The following is a 21,222-nucleotide window of genomic DNA, read 5'->3' on the forward strand; positions in this document are numbered from 1 at the left end:
CCATATGCTTTAAGAATACTGAATGAATTTGAAATTTCTATGTGGTTTGGATATAAATATAAGAATCATTTCTGGAATTTCATGGCAATTAAAAATGCATATTATATACATAAAGCATATGAATTATTCATCATCTGTTATTGTATATGGAAATGTTCAAATTATAAGAAAAATATCAGAAACCAGGGACATTATATATAACCCTAAACTTTCCTCTTCATTTATTATTTTAAAGATTTTATTTATTTATTTATTTTCACAGAGATGAGAAGAGAGGGAGAGAAACATCAGTGTGTGAAAGAAACTTCAACTGGTTGCCTCTCACACACCCTCAACCAAAGACCTGGCCCACAGCCTAGGCATGTGCCCTGACCGGGAATTGAACAAGCGATCTTTCAGTCAGCAGTACGATGCCCAACCCACTGAGCCACACCAGTCAGGGCTCCTCTTCATTTAAATTACTCCTGGCATATTGCAAATAAATACAACATAGATTTTTTTATGCTTGTGTGGCTAAATACATAAATAAAATCCAAAAGAACTATATCTAATAATCAAAGCTGAAAGAGCCTATACTACATTGGGGAAAACATTTGGACCATTTCCCATCTGTTTCCTCTATTTTAAATCAAAGACAGCCAAAGTTCTGTTCTTCAGCATCAATGTTCAGCCCGAGTAAAGTATAATGAGCCACAAGAGTTTCGGATAGGTGGAGCATGCCTTGCACACCTTCCTCCTGATAAGCCATTCCTTACTTAAGTCCCTGCCTTTGTCATTTAGTGATTATGATTTAATTGTGCCTTCCAATTCTTTCCAAATCTGTCACCTCCAGAATATGACCAGGACACCAACGGTCCAGTAATGCCAGCCTTTGGACACCAAACCTGCAACTTCCTGGTAACAGCCAACTAACCAGGATTCTGTAAGGTCCTTCCCCTTACAGGAAGGACTCCCTCCATGCTTCATCCCCCCTTTCAGGGCACCCCTGACCCACGGGTAGGTAGGACAACATCCATGTCCAGCCGGAAGCAGTTACAAGAAGATGAGACCTTCGTCCATTGTCCCTTTATATGATTATAAAGTTGTATATCTGGAAGGAGGGATTTGTAGGAGGGTGCAGCCAGAGGGTTCCCAAAAGAAGGATTTGTAATGGGGTCCAGAACTCAAGGTGTCCAGATTTTAGGATGTCCTAAACAAGAACTCAAGGTGTCCAGATTTTAGGATGTCCTGGATGTCCTCACCCCACCCCCCGCCCCCAGGTGTGGGTTGGGGGAAGGGACAAATGGAGCAGGGCCATTGAAAACTGTTTCCCATAGCAACAGCCTTGCAGCTACCCTCTGGCATGGTCATTTAACATATCTATGGCCTTTGGCTGGTTACACAGATAAGTTAAATAGCTGTGGCCAAGCTCTGAGTCAGGGGAATGGAAGTAACTTCCCCACTGAAAAGCAACTGGGGGGCAAGTCCCCCGAGTTACAGCGCCTGCGTGGGAGCTTGGAGATGGTTGGCTCCATGACATGGGGCCACGCCTGCCCAGACCCACAATGGCAGCCCAGCAAAGCTGGAAGGATATAAGTTCTGGCATGTGAGGCCGAGTGTGGGAGGAGTCGGAAATGGGGCTGCAGAGGAAGATTGGTGCGGGGATTTAAAACCCAGACAGGGCAGCCATTGAGGGGAGAACCATGGGGCTTTAGCAGAGTGGGGACTCCCGCAGCTCTGCGAGAGAGAATCACCGTGCGGCTTTAGCAGAGAACCACCACTCGGCTTTGGCAGAGTGGCGACCCCCACCCCCGCTCCTTGCAGCCATTGAAGAGAGGTAAGCACGCGGCTGCAGCCATGTAAGGAGAACCTCGCACTTTTGGCACAGGGGGATCACCCCTCCCTCCCTTCCCCCTCAGCCATGAGAAGAATCACCACGCGGCTTTAGCTGGAGATCCTGGCAACACAGCTGATGGTGCTGGGAACCAAGGAAGTCCTGCCAGCCAGGCATGGATTACCGGGAAGAACCAGGTGCTGCCTGAGCCACGGACTTCCATTTCTTTTCCTGAGATGTGGTACCCCAGACTGGGCAAAGGGGGGAAGGAAGGACTGTGTATGTTTGTGGGTGTTTTAAGGGACTTTGGGATTTTGATGAAGACATTAAGTCATTACCCTTTAGTCTGTATAACTTAAATAAATAACTCCTTTCCTTTTCACCAATCTCGAACATGGAAAGCTATAATTCTCTGGCAAAGGGAAAGGTGAACCTAGTGCAGGGTGACCCCAGGAGAAACGGGGGTCAATTCGGTAGCATAGTGGGACCCTCTTTCCTGGTGGCCAATCGGGGAGGATCATGGGAGACCACATGCGCAGTAGCTTTAAAGTAATGCAACTACTTGTACACACTCAGTAAAAGCCCACCAAAACTAGCCAGGAAGGATCCGCTCTATAAGAATAGAGTCCCTCCAGCCCATGATGGTCAATCTCTGCTTGGAATTGGCCTGCTCCCATGTTCTCTACTATAAACTCTGGGTGTTCAGTTCAATTCTTTGTCCCAATCACTAAGAACCTGGTTACCTGTGCCCACCTGTGACACTATGAAGAAGCAGGGGACCGTTTAACTAAAAGAGAGACTTGAGGGGCACACCTATTCAAACTATTAAGGAACCATGACGTGAAATGAGGAAGATCTCTTTTGCCCCAGATGGAGGCTGATACAAATGAAGGGCTTTCTAGGTAGTCCATTTAGGGGTAAAACGGGCTCTTCTCAGTTCTCTGGGGTACTGGACTCTCAAGCAGTTGTTAAAGATTCAGTGTTATTAGACATGTCCCGGGCTTGACACAGGAAAAACAGTGTCCTTGGAATCAGAAAGCTTGGAGTTCAAATCCCAGCTTAGTTACTCCCTAGCTATAACATCTTAGACTAAATTCTTAACCTTCCTTGATAGTTTGTTCATCTGACTCATTTTGCTGGGCTGTTAATAAAGATTAAACTCCCTATTTGTAAAGAACCGGGTACCATGAGGCAGCCGACAGAATGAACGTCCCACAGCGGTAAATGTTTTTGGAGGCACCGATATTAGCTGATACCTGCATATTGCTCAGGATGTGTGAAGCACTGTCCTAAGCATTTTAACATGCTCTTTCCTTTCATCCTCATGACAGTCCAATCATCTCCATCTTACAGATGAGGAAACAGTCATGGAGAAGCGAAGCAACTTTCCCAAGATCTGGCTCCAGAGTCTGTTCTCGTAACCGCCACATGAAAAGTGGTAGAGAGGGGAAAGCTGAGGGTTGAAGTTGGCAGGCCTCAAAATTTTGGCCCTTTTCACCTACTGGCTGTGGGACTTGGACAAGTATTTCATTTCTCTGAGCCTGTTTTCCCAGCTCTGAAATGGAAATACTAACCCTTATCCTTCACACAGTTGAGAGGAGGATTTAACAAAGCAGCCTGTTTGACTCTTGAATACAGTTAACTGTTTTGAATTGGGAAAGAGATGGAACCGCATGAATTCTATGATCCTTTTCAATGTATATGGGTGGAGCTAGTGTCCTGGGAATTCACAACACATCAACAAAGTCATATGTTCAGATTTTAAACGCCAGTTTCAGAAAGATCTGGAAAGCTGCCTCTGGTAACCCCACCTCTCCCCTCCTCCACCACAACTTTATTTTTTCTCTAGATCCAGGCTGGGGGTGGAAAGACTGTGGCAAAATGAGAGCTTAAGAATCTCTTTCTGAATTTGTGGTGGAGGCTGTGGTCGTCCATCTAGCTCCCTGAAATGAATAATTACATGTAGGTTTAACAACACCCTCTCCTAGCAGCTGGGGCCTGGGGGGAGGGTGGTGGGTAAAATAGTTGGAGGGATGAGGGATGTGAAAATGCTGATTTGTCGGTGGAAGGTGTCCCTGGAAGTAAACCCCAAACCTCCTCTCCTTCCAGCTCCACACCGCCTGCAGCTTGCCTGCAGAATAAATCAACAGAGGAGTGAGAAAGTCAACAGCAGCTGAAAGCATCCTGCAGCCCCTCTGTCCTTGGCCTAGGGCACATCTCCACCAGCCAGCTCCTGCTCACTGGAATGTACTTCAAAGAGAAACGAATGACAATAACCTTTTCTGAGGGTGCTCTGCTTGATATAAGTGTGTGTGGCCAGGGATTCCACACAAATGGAAAATTGAATTGTTTTAATTATAAAGGGTGGGGTGACTAGAAACAAATGAAAAAAAAAATAAAGACAATATTTTGAAATCCTAACATTAAAATAGTTATTCTGGTGCAGAGAAGCTGTTCTCTCTGCCAAAACCCTGAGGGACTTCAGAGGCAGAATGCTAAATTATTTACCTTCTTTACATAAAAAAAAAAAATCCTGATGTAAAGTTCTTTTTAATTATGTGCCAAAGGGTTCTAGAAATTCATTGTCACGTTTCCTGGAGCCTCCCTTTCTAAAATACTTCATCGCACCGCTCAGCTGCCCGAATGTCGCTATGAAAGAACAGTCAGAACTCCAGCACTGCAGGGAAGACATTGGTTGAGTCTGTAATTATTATCCACGGCCTGTTTGTGGCTCTTTTAATTCAGGATGTACATAACAATCTTGTGTTATTCTATAATCTCTGTTGTTTCTTAGAATCACATTAAGGGACACATTATAATTTAGATATTCTATTATAGTCACAACATAATTCCATGACACTCTCTTTACTTAAAAAAAATAGCCAAATGCATTTTGAAATGGAATATTTCCTCATATTTTCATTATCTTATTAAGGTCAGAAATAAGAAGCTGTGTTTTCCTTTGTGTAAACTTCGTGAACCTCCATTTTTAAAATGTGTTCAATTTATAACATTTTCAAAAGGCTCCTTTTAAAAAGACTTTAGTTTATATTACTCCTCAACAACATGAGAGCACCAGGACATTTTAGAAAATGGGTTATTTCTGGGACTGGTTGGCATATACAAGAATACTTGACAGAGACTGGAAGGGAAGCCCTACGAGAAGTGGAACCAAGTCTGTCTGTCCACTGCTCTGCGTTCAGTGTCTCCAGCATCTGCTGAACAAGGAGTGAATGAACTTCACTCGCCAGGTTGCTCTAGAGAGATTTATGCATTGGTGGAGTCACAGTCAACCCTGAAACATAATTCCATGAAACGCTTTTTTAAAAGTTAAATTATAGCCCCTGTTCTAAAGAAAAGACTTTATGAAGTAGCTACCATTTATGCTTCTGCTATGCTGTGACACTCTGTAACCTCTCTAAATAGCTATTCTTCACGTGACAAAAAACAGACCTCAGAACCTTCCCCCCAGACCAGAGCTGCTACAGCCGGGTGTGTCCCTCCCCAGGGCCCTTGGTCAGGAATGGCCGTGAGCAGCTGGCCAGCTGGCCAGCCAGACCCGGTAGTGGCTTTCAAGCCCAAGAGAAATCGGTGAGACCTGCCAAAAAAATTCCTCAGCCTCCTGCCCAAACCCTCTGTCTTGTCGCTGTTGCCCTGACAACCAGAGCCCAAGCTTAGTCAGCATTTTTGTTTGACAAGCTGCATTCTCCTGTCCACTGAGCCCCAATTAAGGAAAGTATGGAGGTAAAAACAGTGCTGGATTTGCTTGGGAACGATAATGATTTCTCAACAATACATCCCCTCGGGAGGGGCAAGGGGAAGCCAAGACTTCTCCACTTCGAGTTTTCTGGGCCCTGTGGGCTGACAGGAAATCTTCAAGGTTAAAATCTTGGAGGCAGAAGCTCATTCCCCCCATATCCCCTGCTTCATATTGAAATGAATAATATACAGGGAAGGGAATATTGTCCTCAGATAAAGGCATGAGTCTGTTTTCATGTCAAGGAATTGTTCTTTCAGATGGGTAAATAGGGACAGAGAAGGCTGTTTCTCAATATCTGACTGGTTACTAAAATTTTCCATTATATTGAGCAAAGTTGCAAACATGTCCTTTGTAATACTGAGCAAATACTGCGTTGAATTTGAAGCTGTAACAGCAGGATATTCTGCAGTCATTATAGGCACGTGTGACTCATGTTATCTTAAAACACATTTCACACTGTGGTAGAAAGGATTCCTGGTAGCTTAGAATCGATACGACCGAAGTCACAGCACAACTTGCATCACAGAAAGTAAATAAATGATGACTTCCCAAAATATTGAGATTAAAAAAATAGTAAGAGGATGTAATATTAATTGTGTTTTAAGAAATAATGTACATACACAGATACAAAGACCGGAAAGAAATCATCATCTTCATAGCTGCTCTACCTACGTAAAAGTATCAGTGGTTATTATGCCCTTCCTTGTTTTCTGAGTACTTGAAATATTTCCTGTAATGAATGTGTTTTATCTTTGTTATTATTTTTATTTACATACAGTTCTGAGTTTTGACAAATACATTCAGTGATGAAACAGCCACCAAAGTTAAGATATACAACTGCGCCATGATGCTCCAAATTCCCCAGGGCTGTCCCTTCTCAGGCAGCCCCTCTCCCCTTCCCCTCACCCTGGCCGCCACTCATCTGTTCTCTGTTCCTACTACTTGCCTGTTCCAGAATGTCATATAAATGGAATCATATCGTATGTAGCTTTTTTGGATCTGGCTTCTTTCACTTAGCAAAAATGCTTTCTTTTATCTTAACTAGAAAAAACTAAATATATTTTTTAAAGTTAAAAACGTTATCTTTCCAATATAAAAGAAAACTCCACAAACTAGATTCTATTTTCTTTTTATATGAAGATACCAGGAAGTACAACTTCAACTGAGATTCATTTTTTTTCCCTAAGCCTGCCATTTCTCTGATAGACCTGAAGCTGCCTGAAAGCTTTTTGGAAAATTTAGCAAAACTTAAACTCTCACTATCCGGGACAATGGAGGAGGTCTTTCACAAAAGTTCACTCTCCACAATGTCTGTGCTGGATGCCTCTTAATAGCAGGCGAAGATCTGCTTCCCTAACAAGGAAGTGCACTGGGGCCCCAGCAGCCACACTCATGGCACCCCTGCACGCGGAGCACCTGGCACATTCCGGGATGATTCATCAATGATCAGATACATGAAGTTCAGCTCTGTTGCTGCAGCAGCCACTGGTAATTGTAGAAGCCATTTTTAATGAGCCTCTCCTGCTTCAGAAGATTCTAGTGGGGGATACACCAAATCTTGCTGGCCCTTGGATCCTAATTCTGTAACAACTTGTTAGCCAAATGGGCCACCAGAAAAAAAAAAAAAAAAAAGGAGCATCCGATGCTCACGTTCATCGCACTCTGTGCTTGGAGGAATCTGACCTCTGCTCCAGTAATGAAAGCCAAAATGGTAGCTACCTGGACCCCAGTAAGTAGGGAGTAGTCTGAATTCACCCTCCCAGCCAACAATTAGATTTAATCATATTGTCTCCTCAGATAATATATAACTTGCCTGAAAGCAGCCATGTCCCATTTATTATTTTCCAGCTATATACATGTTGGTTGAATAAAGAGATGGTAAGATAAAGGAATTAAAAACATGTTTCCATCACGAAATCATGGAGGTTCACTTTAGATCTGCAATCAAACGTTCCTCCAATCTAGTTTGTTAATATCCTGACATGACTTCAGTAGCAACGAGTGAACACAGGAGCCCTTGGCATCATGAGGTGGACATCAGATTGTGCACTGAGGACTGAGGAGTGGTTTTGTTCCATGGCACAAGATCATCTGACCATATGCCTAGAGGACTAATGACATGGAAGAAAGAAGCAAGAAGAGGAGGGAGGAAGGGGAAAGGAGAGGAAGGTGGGAGAAGGGGGAGGAGGAGGAGAAGAAAAGAAACAGAATATTTATATAGCACAGAATTTATAAGGAACTTTCACATTTATTATATATTTAAGTATGATAAAAAATGTACAGAATAGTGATGATCTCCCAAGAATTAGGGAATAAATTCATCTACTTAATAAGTTTGTCACCCTCCCTTCCTACTCTAGAGATGGAACACAGGTAATTCTCCCTTGATAAAATGCATGTAGGCAGAGGGCCTGCCTGTGGGGCAAGGGCCCTGTTAAGAGAGGCTCTAAAACTAGGGCTGCCCTTCAAGCACAAGGGGAGCTGGGCAGTTACAAACCGCCCAGTGAGCCAAGGATATTCAGGCAGTTGTTGACCACCAAGGACATGGAGTAGGGCAGAATGAACACATGGAAGTGTAAGGATACTCTTCAGACCTCACCAGAACCAATCATTTCCTCCATCCCTATAACATTTCAACCAGATTCTGGAAGGTGGCTAACAGGTGAACTAAATATCACTTTTACTGCCAATCCATTTCCCTGCCTCTGCCCTGACAGGGCAACTAGTGCAACTAGTGAACCAGGAAAATCACCAAAAGAAACAAGTAGAAAAACCACCAAGATGATAGACATAATCCACACCTGCACAATCAGGCATCTTGACAAATGCCCCAGAAAACTATCCTGGAACACTCCAATACCAGTTGTTATATGGCTTTAAGTAATATCTTTGACATTAAGGAGCAGGTTACTTCTAGATGGGGAACAAAAGCTTCCACCATTAAAAAGCCTCTTTAGACCTCTATTCCTATATTCCATAATAAAAATAGTGAGACATGTACCATCCATCCCATCTCTTTCTCCTCCTCCTCCTTCCAACTACACACACACACAGTCGAAGCTGAACTCTGTGAGGCTCTGTGGGCAAATCTGGACAGCTTTTCTCCCCACTGTCCTACACAGTGGAATGCATACCATGAGGCAGCAAAATGCACTAAATTCCTTACCCTGTAGGGATCAGCATTTAAGGAACTTGGTTGGCATTTCTGTAATATGAACCATCAATACTACATTCTGGTTCAAAAGCACCTACAGTTGCAATAGAAGAAACAATCTGGGGTACTTTTCCCCACCCGCTTTCAGAAATACTTTCTGTGGGAAAGAAGGAGGTGGGGCAAGAGAGAGAGAAACACATAAAGGCGGAAACTGAGAAACAAGCCTACACTGCAGAATGATTATGGCTTTGTCTAAGAAAAACTTATGAAAGCTTACTGAAATATAAAACTGAGAGAAAACTTACAAATGTTACTATAACAATACTGTTTAATTTACTCTACATTATCAAAAAGAAAAGTTATTCCAAATGCAATTATTATCCAAAGACAGAAAACAATAATATAATTATTTCCTACTGAGAAACATGATTCTGTTTATCTAAAAGCAGTATAAACAACTGTTACCCTGAAATAACCATGAAACTTTTGTACATAAATCCTCATGGTAAAAGGCAAAATTGCAGTCACAATGTAAAGCTGACCTCAAATTTAGAGAATAGTTCAAATGAACAACAAAGCACAATATATGTTCATTTCCCTCATTTTCTTTTTTTTTTAATCAAGATTTCATTTATTTACTTTCAGAGAGAGGGGAGCGGAGGGAGAAAGGGAAGGAGAGAAACATCATTGTGCAAGAGATATATCAATCAGTTGCCTATCACAAGCCCCCCAACCAAGCATCTGGCCCACAGCCCAGGCATGTGCCTTGACTGAGAATCAAACTGGTGACCTTTTGGTTCACAGGTCGGTGCTCAATCCCCTGAGCCACACCAGCCAGAGCTATTTCCCTCATTTTCAAAGGCTCTGTATAAGGACTTATTTTAATTCACCATGTTTTTCAAACCTCACATAGCATAGATACTTTATATCTTAGAATGTATTTGATGAGAAATACATTATTCATTAATGGTAAGTCAATGTATTTTTTTAAAGTATCAGCTGTAATTAAAAGAAAAAAAAAACAGTATTTACCCTAATACCCCTACTCCCTGCAAGAACAAGTGAAAGGAAGTACCCGTGTATCTGGCTTCATGGGAATCATAAAGCCAAGTCTGAAGAATCAGAATAAACTGAAGCTTTTCTCCCCAAAACGTAGCCAGCAAAATTTATGAGATCCCGAAAACTTGTGCTACCTTCATTTTGCAGCTCAGAAGCAAGACTTCGGCTCTTGTGTAGGACAAGCTTCAGAAGCAGGGAAAAAAACTGGGTTCCCTCAGGGATTCTCTGTATTCAGTTTTTGAGGTATAGCCCTGAGCCCAATCCACAGATCAACATTCTGTTGACTGATCAAATGAATAAATGGATACATGCTGTCTGATACAAAGGTTCCCAATCAACACCCAGGCAATTTTGCAGACCACTCTCCCAGTCCACATGCAAATCATTTTCTTTTTTCACTCTTCCTCAATTTTTCCTCTTTTCCATGTTCCATGGTGAATCAAATATGTTTGCAAATTGTTTGTCATTTCTTCCACAGAACACCCCCTCTGCTATCTGCTCTATCCGGGGCAGTGGAGTGGGAATCTCTGACTGCTTTGATCAAGAGAATTCAGCAGAAGTGACTCTGTGACAGTTTCCAGAGCCAGGCCCTAAGACACTGGCAGTTCCATTTCCTGTCTCTCGGAACATTCTCTCAGGAAGGCCCACACTGCTATGCAGTATGTCCCATTACTCTGAGATCACCATGCTAGACATGCCATATGTAGATGCTCCAGGTTTTAGTCCCTGCAGAGCCCACTCTCCCAGCTATTCTGACCACAGGGCCACATACTGAGTAAAGCCATCTTGGACCCTCCAGACCAGCCTGCCCACCAGCTGAATACCACAAAGTGACCCCAGTCAGTACCATGTGGAGCAAAAGAACAGTCCAGCTGAGCCCTGCCTACATTCCAGACCCCGCAAAGTATATGATGTAATAATATGGCTATTGTTTTAAGTCACTACATATCAGGAAAATTTGTTACCCAGCAATAAATAATTGGAACATACTCCTTCTAAAGATTGGCAGTGGCAGCCAAAGGCAGCATGCTGGTATACCTCATCCTTGTATTAGCTCTGAAGACAGTACAGGCAGAGAGGCTGGGAGAAGAAACTGGGTTCTATTCATGAAGTCTGAAGCAGGGCTTTGGGCCTTTAATGCTTCTAGAGAAAGATTTACCCTGGTGGCAAGCAGCTACCTATCCAATAGCTTTGGCAACAAAGGCCACAAACCCTCTCCAGGCACCATGAAAGGTCTTACCTGCCTCATGAGCTCCTCTTGGCGCATTCTAATCCTCTCTCTCTCCATCTGGATCCTCTGAAGCCGAAGTTTCTGCTGGTGCTGCTGCTGAGTGGTCAGCGCATTCGGCATACTCATGAGCCCTGCTGGTGGGTTCTGAGTAGGGTGGTTCTGCTGGCTCAGGGAACTGGGTGCCATTTGCTGCTGGTGCTGGTGACTCATCACTATGGGAGGGAAGAACATACGGGAGATTAATGCCAAGGGTCTACAGGAATCCATCAGACTGTTTTGTGCTTTGGAGAATAGGTTCCTGAGATTCCTCCCAAAGTTCTTTCCTGTTAATCAATACTGTTTAAGTAATCACCACCTTGATTCAATTCATGGACACTCAGATACTGGCCTCACTGGTGATTCATTTAGTTTCATCTTTTGTGCCCTGTAAAAATGTTAATTCATACCTTCCCTGTGTCTCCAGTGCATTTTAAGCCTTTCAGAGAAGATAGTGATCAAAAGTAAATTCTACAAAGGTGACCACAACATATGAGACAATTTCACCAGGACACCTGGGTATGTGCGTACTTCCTTAGGCAACCTGTCTGCTGAGGGCAGAGCTAAGGAAAGACATGGTCATCAGTACATGTTGGGTATACAATAATATCTAGGGTGAATGAGGGAACGGATAAGCAACATGTAAAACACAGCACCTGGACCAGGGACATACACGCGACCAGGACACCGTTAATGTTTTGTTAATAAAAAGGGTGCACCAAAGAAGTAAGAGCCAAGCTCAGGAAAAAATAACTAATTGAGAAAAAAAAAACACGTTTCAGTCTTTGCAAAGAGAAAAATTAGTGATAAAAAATTACATAACAAAGTTAATGATGCTTGTGATTGGATAAAGGCACTAGAAGTGTTTTAAACTTTTTAAGGATTTTCTATTTGTCTGCATTTACCAACATTTTATATTTTAGCATGTTGTACTTCACATTAGAAAACAATTAAAAAATCCTCTAATAAATTCTGTAACTGGCATTCTCACACACAAAAAATGTATTTTAAAATGTGCTAGTTTTTCTCAAAACAGTTTACCAGTCAAATTTGCTTAACTTCTGCCTGGGCAATATCCTATAATAATGAGAACCATGCTTTTTAATCTATTTATTCTTAGGTCAGAGGCAAAGACAGCAACTTCACTCACATATATACACACACAAGTACACACACAATGAAAATTATCTATAGGAAAATTGGCTCTTCTAAGGAACAATTAATTTCATGGTGGGACTTCCTCCAGCTAGGGGAGAGGGGGTATACCACTCTTTTTTTTTCTTTCAAGAATAGTCTTTTAAAATTTTTTTTCTTAATTGATTGATTATTAGAGAGAGAGAAAAAGTGAGAGACAGAAAGAGAGAAACATCAATTTGTTGTCCCACCCATTCATGTATTCATTGGTTGACTTTTGTATGTTCCCTTACTGGGGATGGAACCTGAAACTTCAGTGTTTTGGGACAATGCTCTAACTGAGCTACCAGGATAGGACTAAACCATTCTTTTTAAAATTTTTATTTATTTCTTTTTAGAGACAGGAGAAGTAAGGGAAAGAAACATCAGTGTGTGAGAGAAACATCTATCAGCTGCCTGTTGCATGCACCCCAACTAGGGACTGGGCCTGCAACCCAGGCATGTGTCCTGACCAGGAATTGAACTGGTGACCTTTCTTTTTTCAGGATGACACTCAACCAACTGAACCACACTGGTCAGGGTAGAAACTGTTCTTTTTTTTAAAAAAATGTATTGATATTTTTTAATATAATACATTCAAATCTTTACTGCATTCCCACTGTGTTCTAGGCACTGGGCTTGCAGTTGGAATAAAGAGCTCCTGCCCCCACGGGAGCCGATATGCTACTGGAAGAAATGTGTGAAGAAAGGAGTGGGATTTTATGTGTGGCTGTGGAACTTTACAATGTTAGGCTTTGTAAGGAACCTTGGAGGTTATCTAGTCCATCCCTCCATTTTTTGGAAGAGAAGACGAACCCAGAAAGGTGAAGAAATGTGCTCTGATTAGTGGCAGGTAGAACTATGGCCAAAGTTGCCTCCTGAAACCCAGTCCACCTGCTTTTTCAACTGTCCTTGGCTGCCCTCTGCTTCGCCTTAGACTGAAGAACAGGAACAATTGCTCAAACTGACAGCAACCCTTCACACAGTCTGCCTATGATAGCAAGGAAGTACCACTTAGACAGCAGGTCGTCAAAAACGGACCCTAGGCCCAAAGGCTGACCAAGTTACAAACAGGAAGTTTTCAAGGAGGGTTTAGATAGATTGACAACTCTCTGCTCAATAACGAGCTACAGAGGGAGGTCAGAATATGTGGAATAGTTTGCCTAAACCGTTTAGGTCTCCTTTCCTGAATTCACCCCACCACAAAGGATGCTCACCTCCTGGCACCATCTCTGGCACTTGGGAGGCTCAATAAATAATGTGATGGATGAATAAAAGCACCTGGAAATGTTTTATGTTCTTAAGGGATGCCAAAAGAACCCAAGTAAGTATTCCATTCCCATAGCTTGTTAAAGCACAATTTCAACCTCTATTGGAAGGGCTGAGTAGGAGGCCAGGGATCATGCACGGGGTAAAAAGTGCTCTTAAATGCAGAGTCAAGGAAGACAAAGTGCAGACATCCAGGAGGGAGCAGCTCATTAGACCTCTTTCAGGCCAAGGGGATGGGGATTATTTCCAGGCACTGTTACTTCCAAGCCTCCTAAAAAATGATGCTCCTTTTTTTCTGATATAACTAGCAACAACAACAATGACAAAAAATGCCCAGTTGTGTCTATAAGGGAAATATGTAAATTGAATATTTCCAATACCAGAAACCCTCAAGTTAGGGAAAAGAGGCTTGTAAAGGTTAGTTTTTTTTGTTAGTAGTTTGGAAGTTATTAACTGTTAATTTTTATAACTCAGATATATTGAAACATGTTTAAAAATGACCCAAGTCTGGTAACTTATTGATGTCATAAATAAACAGGAGCCAGAAAATCTTCAGCAGCTGGCTTGGGAAGACTGCTGTCAGGGTACAAAAGCCTGTGCTGGGTTTGCTTACAGTGGATTCTACCACTCATCTCCACATAGTAACCAGACACTGCTGCAGACTTGATTGATGTCTACGTCCTAATCTGAGGGAGTGTAAGACTGGGAGAAGAGCTCTTCCAAAACCACACCCTCGTTAGTCTTCAGAACATCAGCCCTGACACAGCTGTCCACAGAGGGGAAAGGTGAAGATGCTGCGTTCTTGCACTTAATTTAGATTTGACCATTCAGACTAAACATCTCCAGTTATTAACTGTAGAGAATGAAAAAGAGCGGAACTTAGACAACGGCTTTGTTTTTAAAGCAAGGCACACACAAAAACAAGTAAGTTTGTATGAAGCTATTCACTGTGGTAGAGTACGTAATAGCAAAGACTAAAAATGTCTACCAGTGGGAGATGATGATCCATTCACTGAGAGGAATTGTGTTCACTGCTGCAGAGAACAAGGGAGTTAAGCAGGTATGCCTTTAAGAAACATTGTTCAGAGAGGGAAAAATTTGAGGGACAGCACTAGATCTATGAGCATGCTCTTATCTGCAGTTAGAAAAGGGGGACTTTATTATACATATACAGCAAATCTCTGTAGAAGGACACACAAGAAAGCAGTTACAGTGGTGCCTCTGCAGAGGAAACTGGGGGTTGGGGATGGGAGATCTTCCTTTTCCTTTTCTGCACTGTTTGAACTTTTCCTATGCACACATATTACTTATGTAAAACACAAACAAAACGTAAAAGTAAAAAACACAAAATGAAATGCTCATGTATGCATCAAACTTGGTATTTTCCTGGTGGAGTGAAAGGAGGCAATCTCAAAATTATTTGAAAAATAAATAGGGCTTAAAATATAATCAAGGTCATCAAAGCTGAGAGCCTGCCTGATGTAATTCCTCCTGGTGGAGATGAGGAAATCAATACCCAGAGAAAGAGGATTGAGTCAGGACACCTGATTTCCAGGTGCTCATTATTCGACCTGCCGCTCTGCTCCCTGTAGTTGTTTCACTTCAAACTGTTACTAAACCTTCTCTGAGACTGGAGCTCTCTTTGAAGTCACTGCTTCTGTTAGCCACTCAAAGACAATAGGGACAGAGGAGGCCCAAGGCCGAGATAAGCAGAGAAGAGGACTGAATAAAAAGGCCAAATACCTAAATTTATGATGAACAAAATACAACTTGGGAAAATATTTCAGAACATTTTAGGGAGAGAACAAGAGCTCATTTAAGAAAAAAAAAGGGGGGGGGGGGAGGGAAGCAGAGTATCCCAAATGCAGCATCTGAGGCCAAACCAGTTAAGGGCAGACTGCCATTAAATGCCTCAAAAAGGCTAAAGACCTCATCAGTTCTAGACTTTTGCCAGTCCCCACACAAAGGAATAACCCAAACAAGATCTCTCCATCAAAGCAGGAATGCATCAAATCTAAAGCAGAGACAATCTTTTTTCTTTCCAAAACAGTCAGAATTTCAATTTAAATCCACATTTCTCTTTTTCATTGTTTTCATCTCCTTCTCCATTTTGTTTCTTTTTGCCTTCAATACTTGGCTTTCTGTTCTGTGCTTGGAAATCAATATAACCATGCTCTGCAGATATGTGACCAGAAACATTTCATTGCTATTATTTAATATAATGAAACACGAAGAAAAAGAAACTCCACAGCATCTAAGATATAAACATTCTTTTGATTCAATGATTGTGTCCTTGTGAAGCAAACAGTGAACATGGGAATGGGGTATATATAGCAGGATGGGGGTGACCATACTGGACAGGACCGTCTGGTTAATGCTGCCCGGGACAAGGTACACTGATGCACCTTCTAATGTGTTCCAGCAACACCCTTGGTCAATTCATCTAAAAACTCCAAGCTGTGTGCCTCAGTTGGTTGAGTGTCATCTTGCAAAGCCAAAGGTCACTGGTTTGATTCCTGGTCAGGACACATGTTTGGGTTGTGGGTTCAGTCCCCAGTTGGGCATGTACAAGAGGTAACTGATCAATGTTACTCTCACATCGATGTTTCTCTCCCTCTCTTTCTCCCTCCCTCCCCTTTGGCTCTAAAATAAATAAGTAAAATCTTTAAAAACCCCACAAGTAGGCTCAAGGCCAGGAAAGTCCCTGGACTCAGTTCTAAGCCTACACATCATTTGCCATATAAGAAGCAAACATGGGAAACGTAAAGGCTTCACTCCAGAACGTTTGCCTTTTGCCACACCAGGAAACAGAGAGCAACAGCTCATAAAGTGCTTTGGCAGTTTCCCCAAGCCAGGAGCTGCAGACGACGAGGGAGGCCAATGAATCAGAGGCTGTCCAGCATGCCTCCTGGAATGTTTGACAAATGTCTTTTTGACCTTTTGGGCTTGCTTTTCTGTGTCCTCAGTGTGCATGTGTGTGAGTACACACACACACACACACACACACACACACACAGAGCCAAGTGAAGAAAACAAAAAGTTAGGCTCAAGTACAAAACCTATCACAGGCCCGCATGCGGCTGGCTATGTAGGCTATGGAAAAGGCAATCAGTGTGCCAATGGCAAGAAGTCACACTTAAGCCCTAGAAAGACAAAAATTATTTTCTTTAAATCCTTCTTCCCAATTCACATATGAGTCTCAGGATGGAGGAAAAAAAGTTCTCATCACAGCCCAAAATGGAGGGATAGGTGGATGCACTGTGCCTGCTTGCAGACCCAAGATAGGGACAACAACAATTTAGAAACAGAATAACAACCACAACTGACAGGAAATTGATCTGAATGGAAGTCGGTCAACCAAGAAGTTGAAATTGACCCATTCATCCACACCGGTAGGAGGGGCGGAGTTGGGAGGCCAGCAGGGGTTGGAGCACAGAGAGTAGAGAGCATTGGGACCAGTGCATAAGGCCTCCAGGGGCGAGTAAGGCATCCGAGGCGCGCAAGACCGCAGCAGGTAGATCCTGAGTACGCAATCGGCAGCTGGCAGACCCCGGCCAAGGGGTGGCAACTGGCAGTCCCAGTGAGGTGGCAATTGTGAAGCAAAGTACTGCGTGCAACCCAGGATCCCAGAGCTGGGAAATAAGAGCCTTGGGACACTGACTGAGGTCACCTGTGGAAATTGAGGCGCACAGAGAGACACCCAGACTCACAGGAGAGGTTCTTGGAGGGTCCCACGGTGTGCATAAGCCCACCCACACGGGAACTGGCACCAGAGGGGACCAGTTTGCTCAGGGGAAGCAGCAGAAGGGACTGAGGTCCCAAGGAGAACGGAGCAACCGCCATTGTTCCCTCTCGACCCTGCCCCAACATACAACGTCACAACCCAGCAACTGGGGTGCCCCACCCTGGTGGACACCCAAGGCTCCACCCCTTACCATAACAGGTGCAACCAGACCAAAAAAAAAGAGAGAGAGAGAGAGAGATGGCTCAAACAGAAGACCAAATAAAAGCCCCAGAATCCATCCTTTTAAGTGACCGAGAGATAGCCAACCTATCAGATGCATAGTTCAAAACACTGGTGATCAGGAAGCTCACAAAATTGGTTGATTTTGGGCGCAAATTAGATGAACAAATGCAGGCTACAATAAGTGAAATGAAGAAAAATACACAGGGAATCAATAGTGATGGAAAGAAAGCTGGGTCTCACAACAATGGAGTGGACCAGAAGGAAGAAAGACACAACCACATAGAAAAGAATGAACAAATAAGAATTCAAAAAAATGAAGAGAGGCTTAGGAACCTCCAGGACATCTTTAAAGATTCCAACATCTCAATTATAGGGGTACCAGAAGGAGAAGAGGAAGAGCAACATGTGGAAAAGTTATTTAAACAAATAATAAAGGAGACCTTCCGCATTCTGGCAAAGGAAATAGACTTCCAGGAAGTCCAGGAAGCTCAGAGAGTCCCAAACAAGTTGGACCCAAGGAGGAACACACCAAGGCTCATCATAATTAGATTAGCCAAGGTAAAAATGAAGGAGAGAATCCTAGAAGCAGCAAGAGATAAGGGGACAGTCACCTACAAAGGAGTTCCCATCAGACTGTCAGCTGATTTCTCAAAAGAGACCTTACAGGCAAGAAGGGGCTGGAAAGAAGTATTCCAAGTCATGAAAGACAAGGACCTACATCCAAGATTACTCTATTCAGCAAAGCTTTCATTTAGAATAGAAGGGCAGATAAAGTGCTTCTCAGATAAGGTCAAGTTAAAGGAGTTCATCATCACCAAGCCCTTATTTTATGAAATGTTAAAGAGACTTATCTAAGAAAAAGAAGATTAAAAAAAAAACATGTATAGTAGAATGACAGCAAACTCACAATTATTAACAACCACACCTAAAACAAAACCAAAAGAAACTAGGCAAACAACTAGAACAGGAACAGAACCACAGAAATGGAGATCACATGGAGGGTTAGCAACAAGGGAGTGGGAGAAGGAGAGAGGGAGAAAAGGTACAAAGAATAAGTAGCGTAGATGGTAGGTAGAAAATAGACAGGGGGAGGGCAAGAATAGTATGGGAAATGTAGAAGCTAAGGAACTTATGACACATGGACATGAACTAAAGGTGGGGAATGTAGGTGGGAGAGGGTATGCAGGGTAGAGGGGAGTGAAGGGGGAATCAGACAACTGTAATAGCATAATCAATAAAATATATTTTTTAAAAAGTTCTCATCACAAGAAAAAAAATGTAACTATGTGTGGTGATACATGTTAACTCGAATTATTGTAGTGATCATTTCATAATATATACAAATATTGAATTATGTTATACACCTGAAACTAATTAGCTATCTGTAAATTACATCTCTTGAAAAGTAAATGAAATTGAAATAATAATAATAATGTATCAATATTGGTTCATGACTCATAACAAATATAGCATACTAATGTAAGATGTTAATAATATGGGAAATTGGATGAGAGGATATATAGGAACTTGATCTTATCAATTTTTCTGTAAATATAAAACTGTTCTTAAAATACAATGTGTGTGTGTGTGTATGTGTGTGTGTGGTAACCATGTCTTCAATAAATATCAGGACCATACTGGGCACTGTCTCTTCAGCATTCACTTATAACCGGCTTTCATGGGGTGTATAAAGCGGGTATTCAGAAAAAAACATGGTCTATAGTTATGTTTTATGGGAGTAAATAGATATTAAGTTAAAATTTAAATAATTATAGCTGCTTTCAGGAGTGTTCCATGGTCAAATAAGATTGGGAAATGTTTAAACAAAGTTAAAAGAGCGTATTTTACTGTAGGATTTCTTGGAGCCTTTAATATACTGACACTGAGACTTTCTGAGAGAGAGAGATAAAATACAGCACTTCTCAAACTTGGAAGACTGGTGTTGTTCTGTGTAGGAACACTGGACAACATTGGTTCACTTCAGCTCAACAGATATCTTGGCAGTGCTGAATTATAAATTGGGTTGAAAATGAATTAATATATATTAAGCTCCTACTATGTGCTAACCTCTTTAAAACCAACTAAGAAGCTACATAAGATGTGGAGCCAGAAAAGAAAACATGGCAGCCTGTGGGTGTTGCACAAAGTGATTTCATGTGTTTAGAATTATGACTGCTGTGCAAGATACAAACAAAAACACAGCAAAACAAGACACAGGGAAAGCAAGCATTTTATAAAAGACAGAAAGAACATAGCTGAAATTCTCCATAGCAAATGCCAATTTAATGGGAAAATTTCAAAGACGAATTAACCTGTACATCGGTTTTCACAGGTGCTGAACAGAACCTTGCTAAAATAACTTTAGTTCCATATAGTCACAATAAGCTATCTGTCAAATTCAGTTAGGACTTTTTTACTTGCTTTCTATGATAAAACAACATTAACTCTTCCAAACAATGCTTCTAACCTCATCCCTTAAAAGTGTAAAGAGGAAAAGACTGACATTGTTTGAAAACCTGGTTGCAACTTCCTCAAAATAGGTGAATATATAACATTCAAGTACCACCTTTTTCAAAATAGCTGAGAATACACAATGTCCAAGTAATATTGAGTATTGGGTAACTGGGTAATATGCTTGACTTGGGATCTGGAAAACCAGACAGAACAGGTGTTTAATTCAGTTTGATGTCTGGGCTAATAAATTTATATAAATTGCATCAGAAACTTTATGGGAGGGAAGTATAAGAGCTCCCGAATCCTGGACTGGGGAGCTAAAAGCTTAACCATCACTTCATTCTCTGCCCCCACTCTACAAATGCTGAAGTTGAGGTTTGTCACAGTGGACTGAGAGGTCTCCTGAGACACAGCATGTTCAGTGCTAAAGCTGGGAGTGCCCAAGCAAATGGACTGATTGGTTACCCTAGGCCTGTGACTGTCCACTGCCCCAGAGCTGGGTCATGGCAGTAGAACCTGTTTCCTGTTTCCACCCCAATGTGTTCCCTGACAAAGAGAACCAGTACCAGCCAGCATGAAATAACCTCTTGATGTATAGAACCACAGCCACACTGTCCAGATCAGCTCTCCGTGTGTCCCTCCATGGATTACAACTAGCTAGTTGCCTTTTTGTACCCATATTACTTGATAATCAGAGAGTCAATGTTATTCTTCCACTGACTAACTTTTAAGGAAATCAAGCAGCATTTATGACATTGCATTGCATGACTTGTAAGCATGTACTTGGTTAAGTCTGAAAGTCAGGGAATCTTTCCTGCTGGATTCCTGACTGAGCCATCGGCATTTAAGCACTTTAAGAAACAGTGAACTATTTTCTTGTAATCTGAACTAACTCATCTTCCTGAGGGCTGAATTTGTGCTCTTTATAAATAAGTCCTGGGAAGGAGCCAAGTGTCCCCTTACTGCTCAGAACCAACCTCAGCAATATGGATCTTCCTTATAGACAGAACAAAAAACAATTTAGTGCACTTGTATGCTGGTTCACTGTGGACCTGGTACCTCTTCTGTGAGATGGCAGCTGAGCAGATTGCGGCACTCACCATGGCCAACAAAAAGCCCAAGGAAAGAGTCAAGACTGAGAACAAGGATCAGATTAATTTGAAGGTGATGGGGCAAGATGGTTCTGTGATGCAGTTTAAGATTAAGACGCATACACCATTGGTAAACTAATGAAAGCCTATTGGAAACCACAGAGTTTGTCAATGAGGCAGATCAGATTCTGATTTGACAGGCTGCCAATCAATGA

The 21,222-nt window shown here is 42.1% G+C and overlaps 1 protein-coding gene across 1 annotated transcript in view; it reads right to left on the reverse strand.

The window, feature by feature from the left end:
- The window catches only part of WWTR1 (WW domain containing transcription regulator 1), a 132,305-nt gene that overhangs the window by 13,197 nt on the left and 97,886 nt on the right, over positions 1–21,222 (reverse strand). Inside the window, exon 4 of the mRNA XM_045851395.1 lies at positions 11,027–11,229. Within this exon, the coding sequence (XP_045707351.1) occupies positions 11,027–11,229 (203 nt within the window). The remainder of the gene's footprint in view (positions 1–11,026; positions 11,230–21,222) is intronic.

Source organism: Phyllostomus hastatus, unplaced genomic scaffold (assembly GCF_019186645.2).
Source record: "Phyllostomus hastatus isolate PE091 unplaced genomic scaffold, TTU_PhHast_1.1 phas_contig_86, whole genome shotgun sequence".
NCBI classification, from domain to species: Eukaryota; Metazoa; Chordata; class Mammalia; order Chiroptera; family Phyllostomidae; genus Phyllostomus; species Phyllostomus hastatus.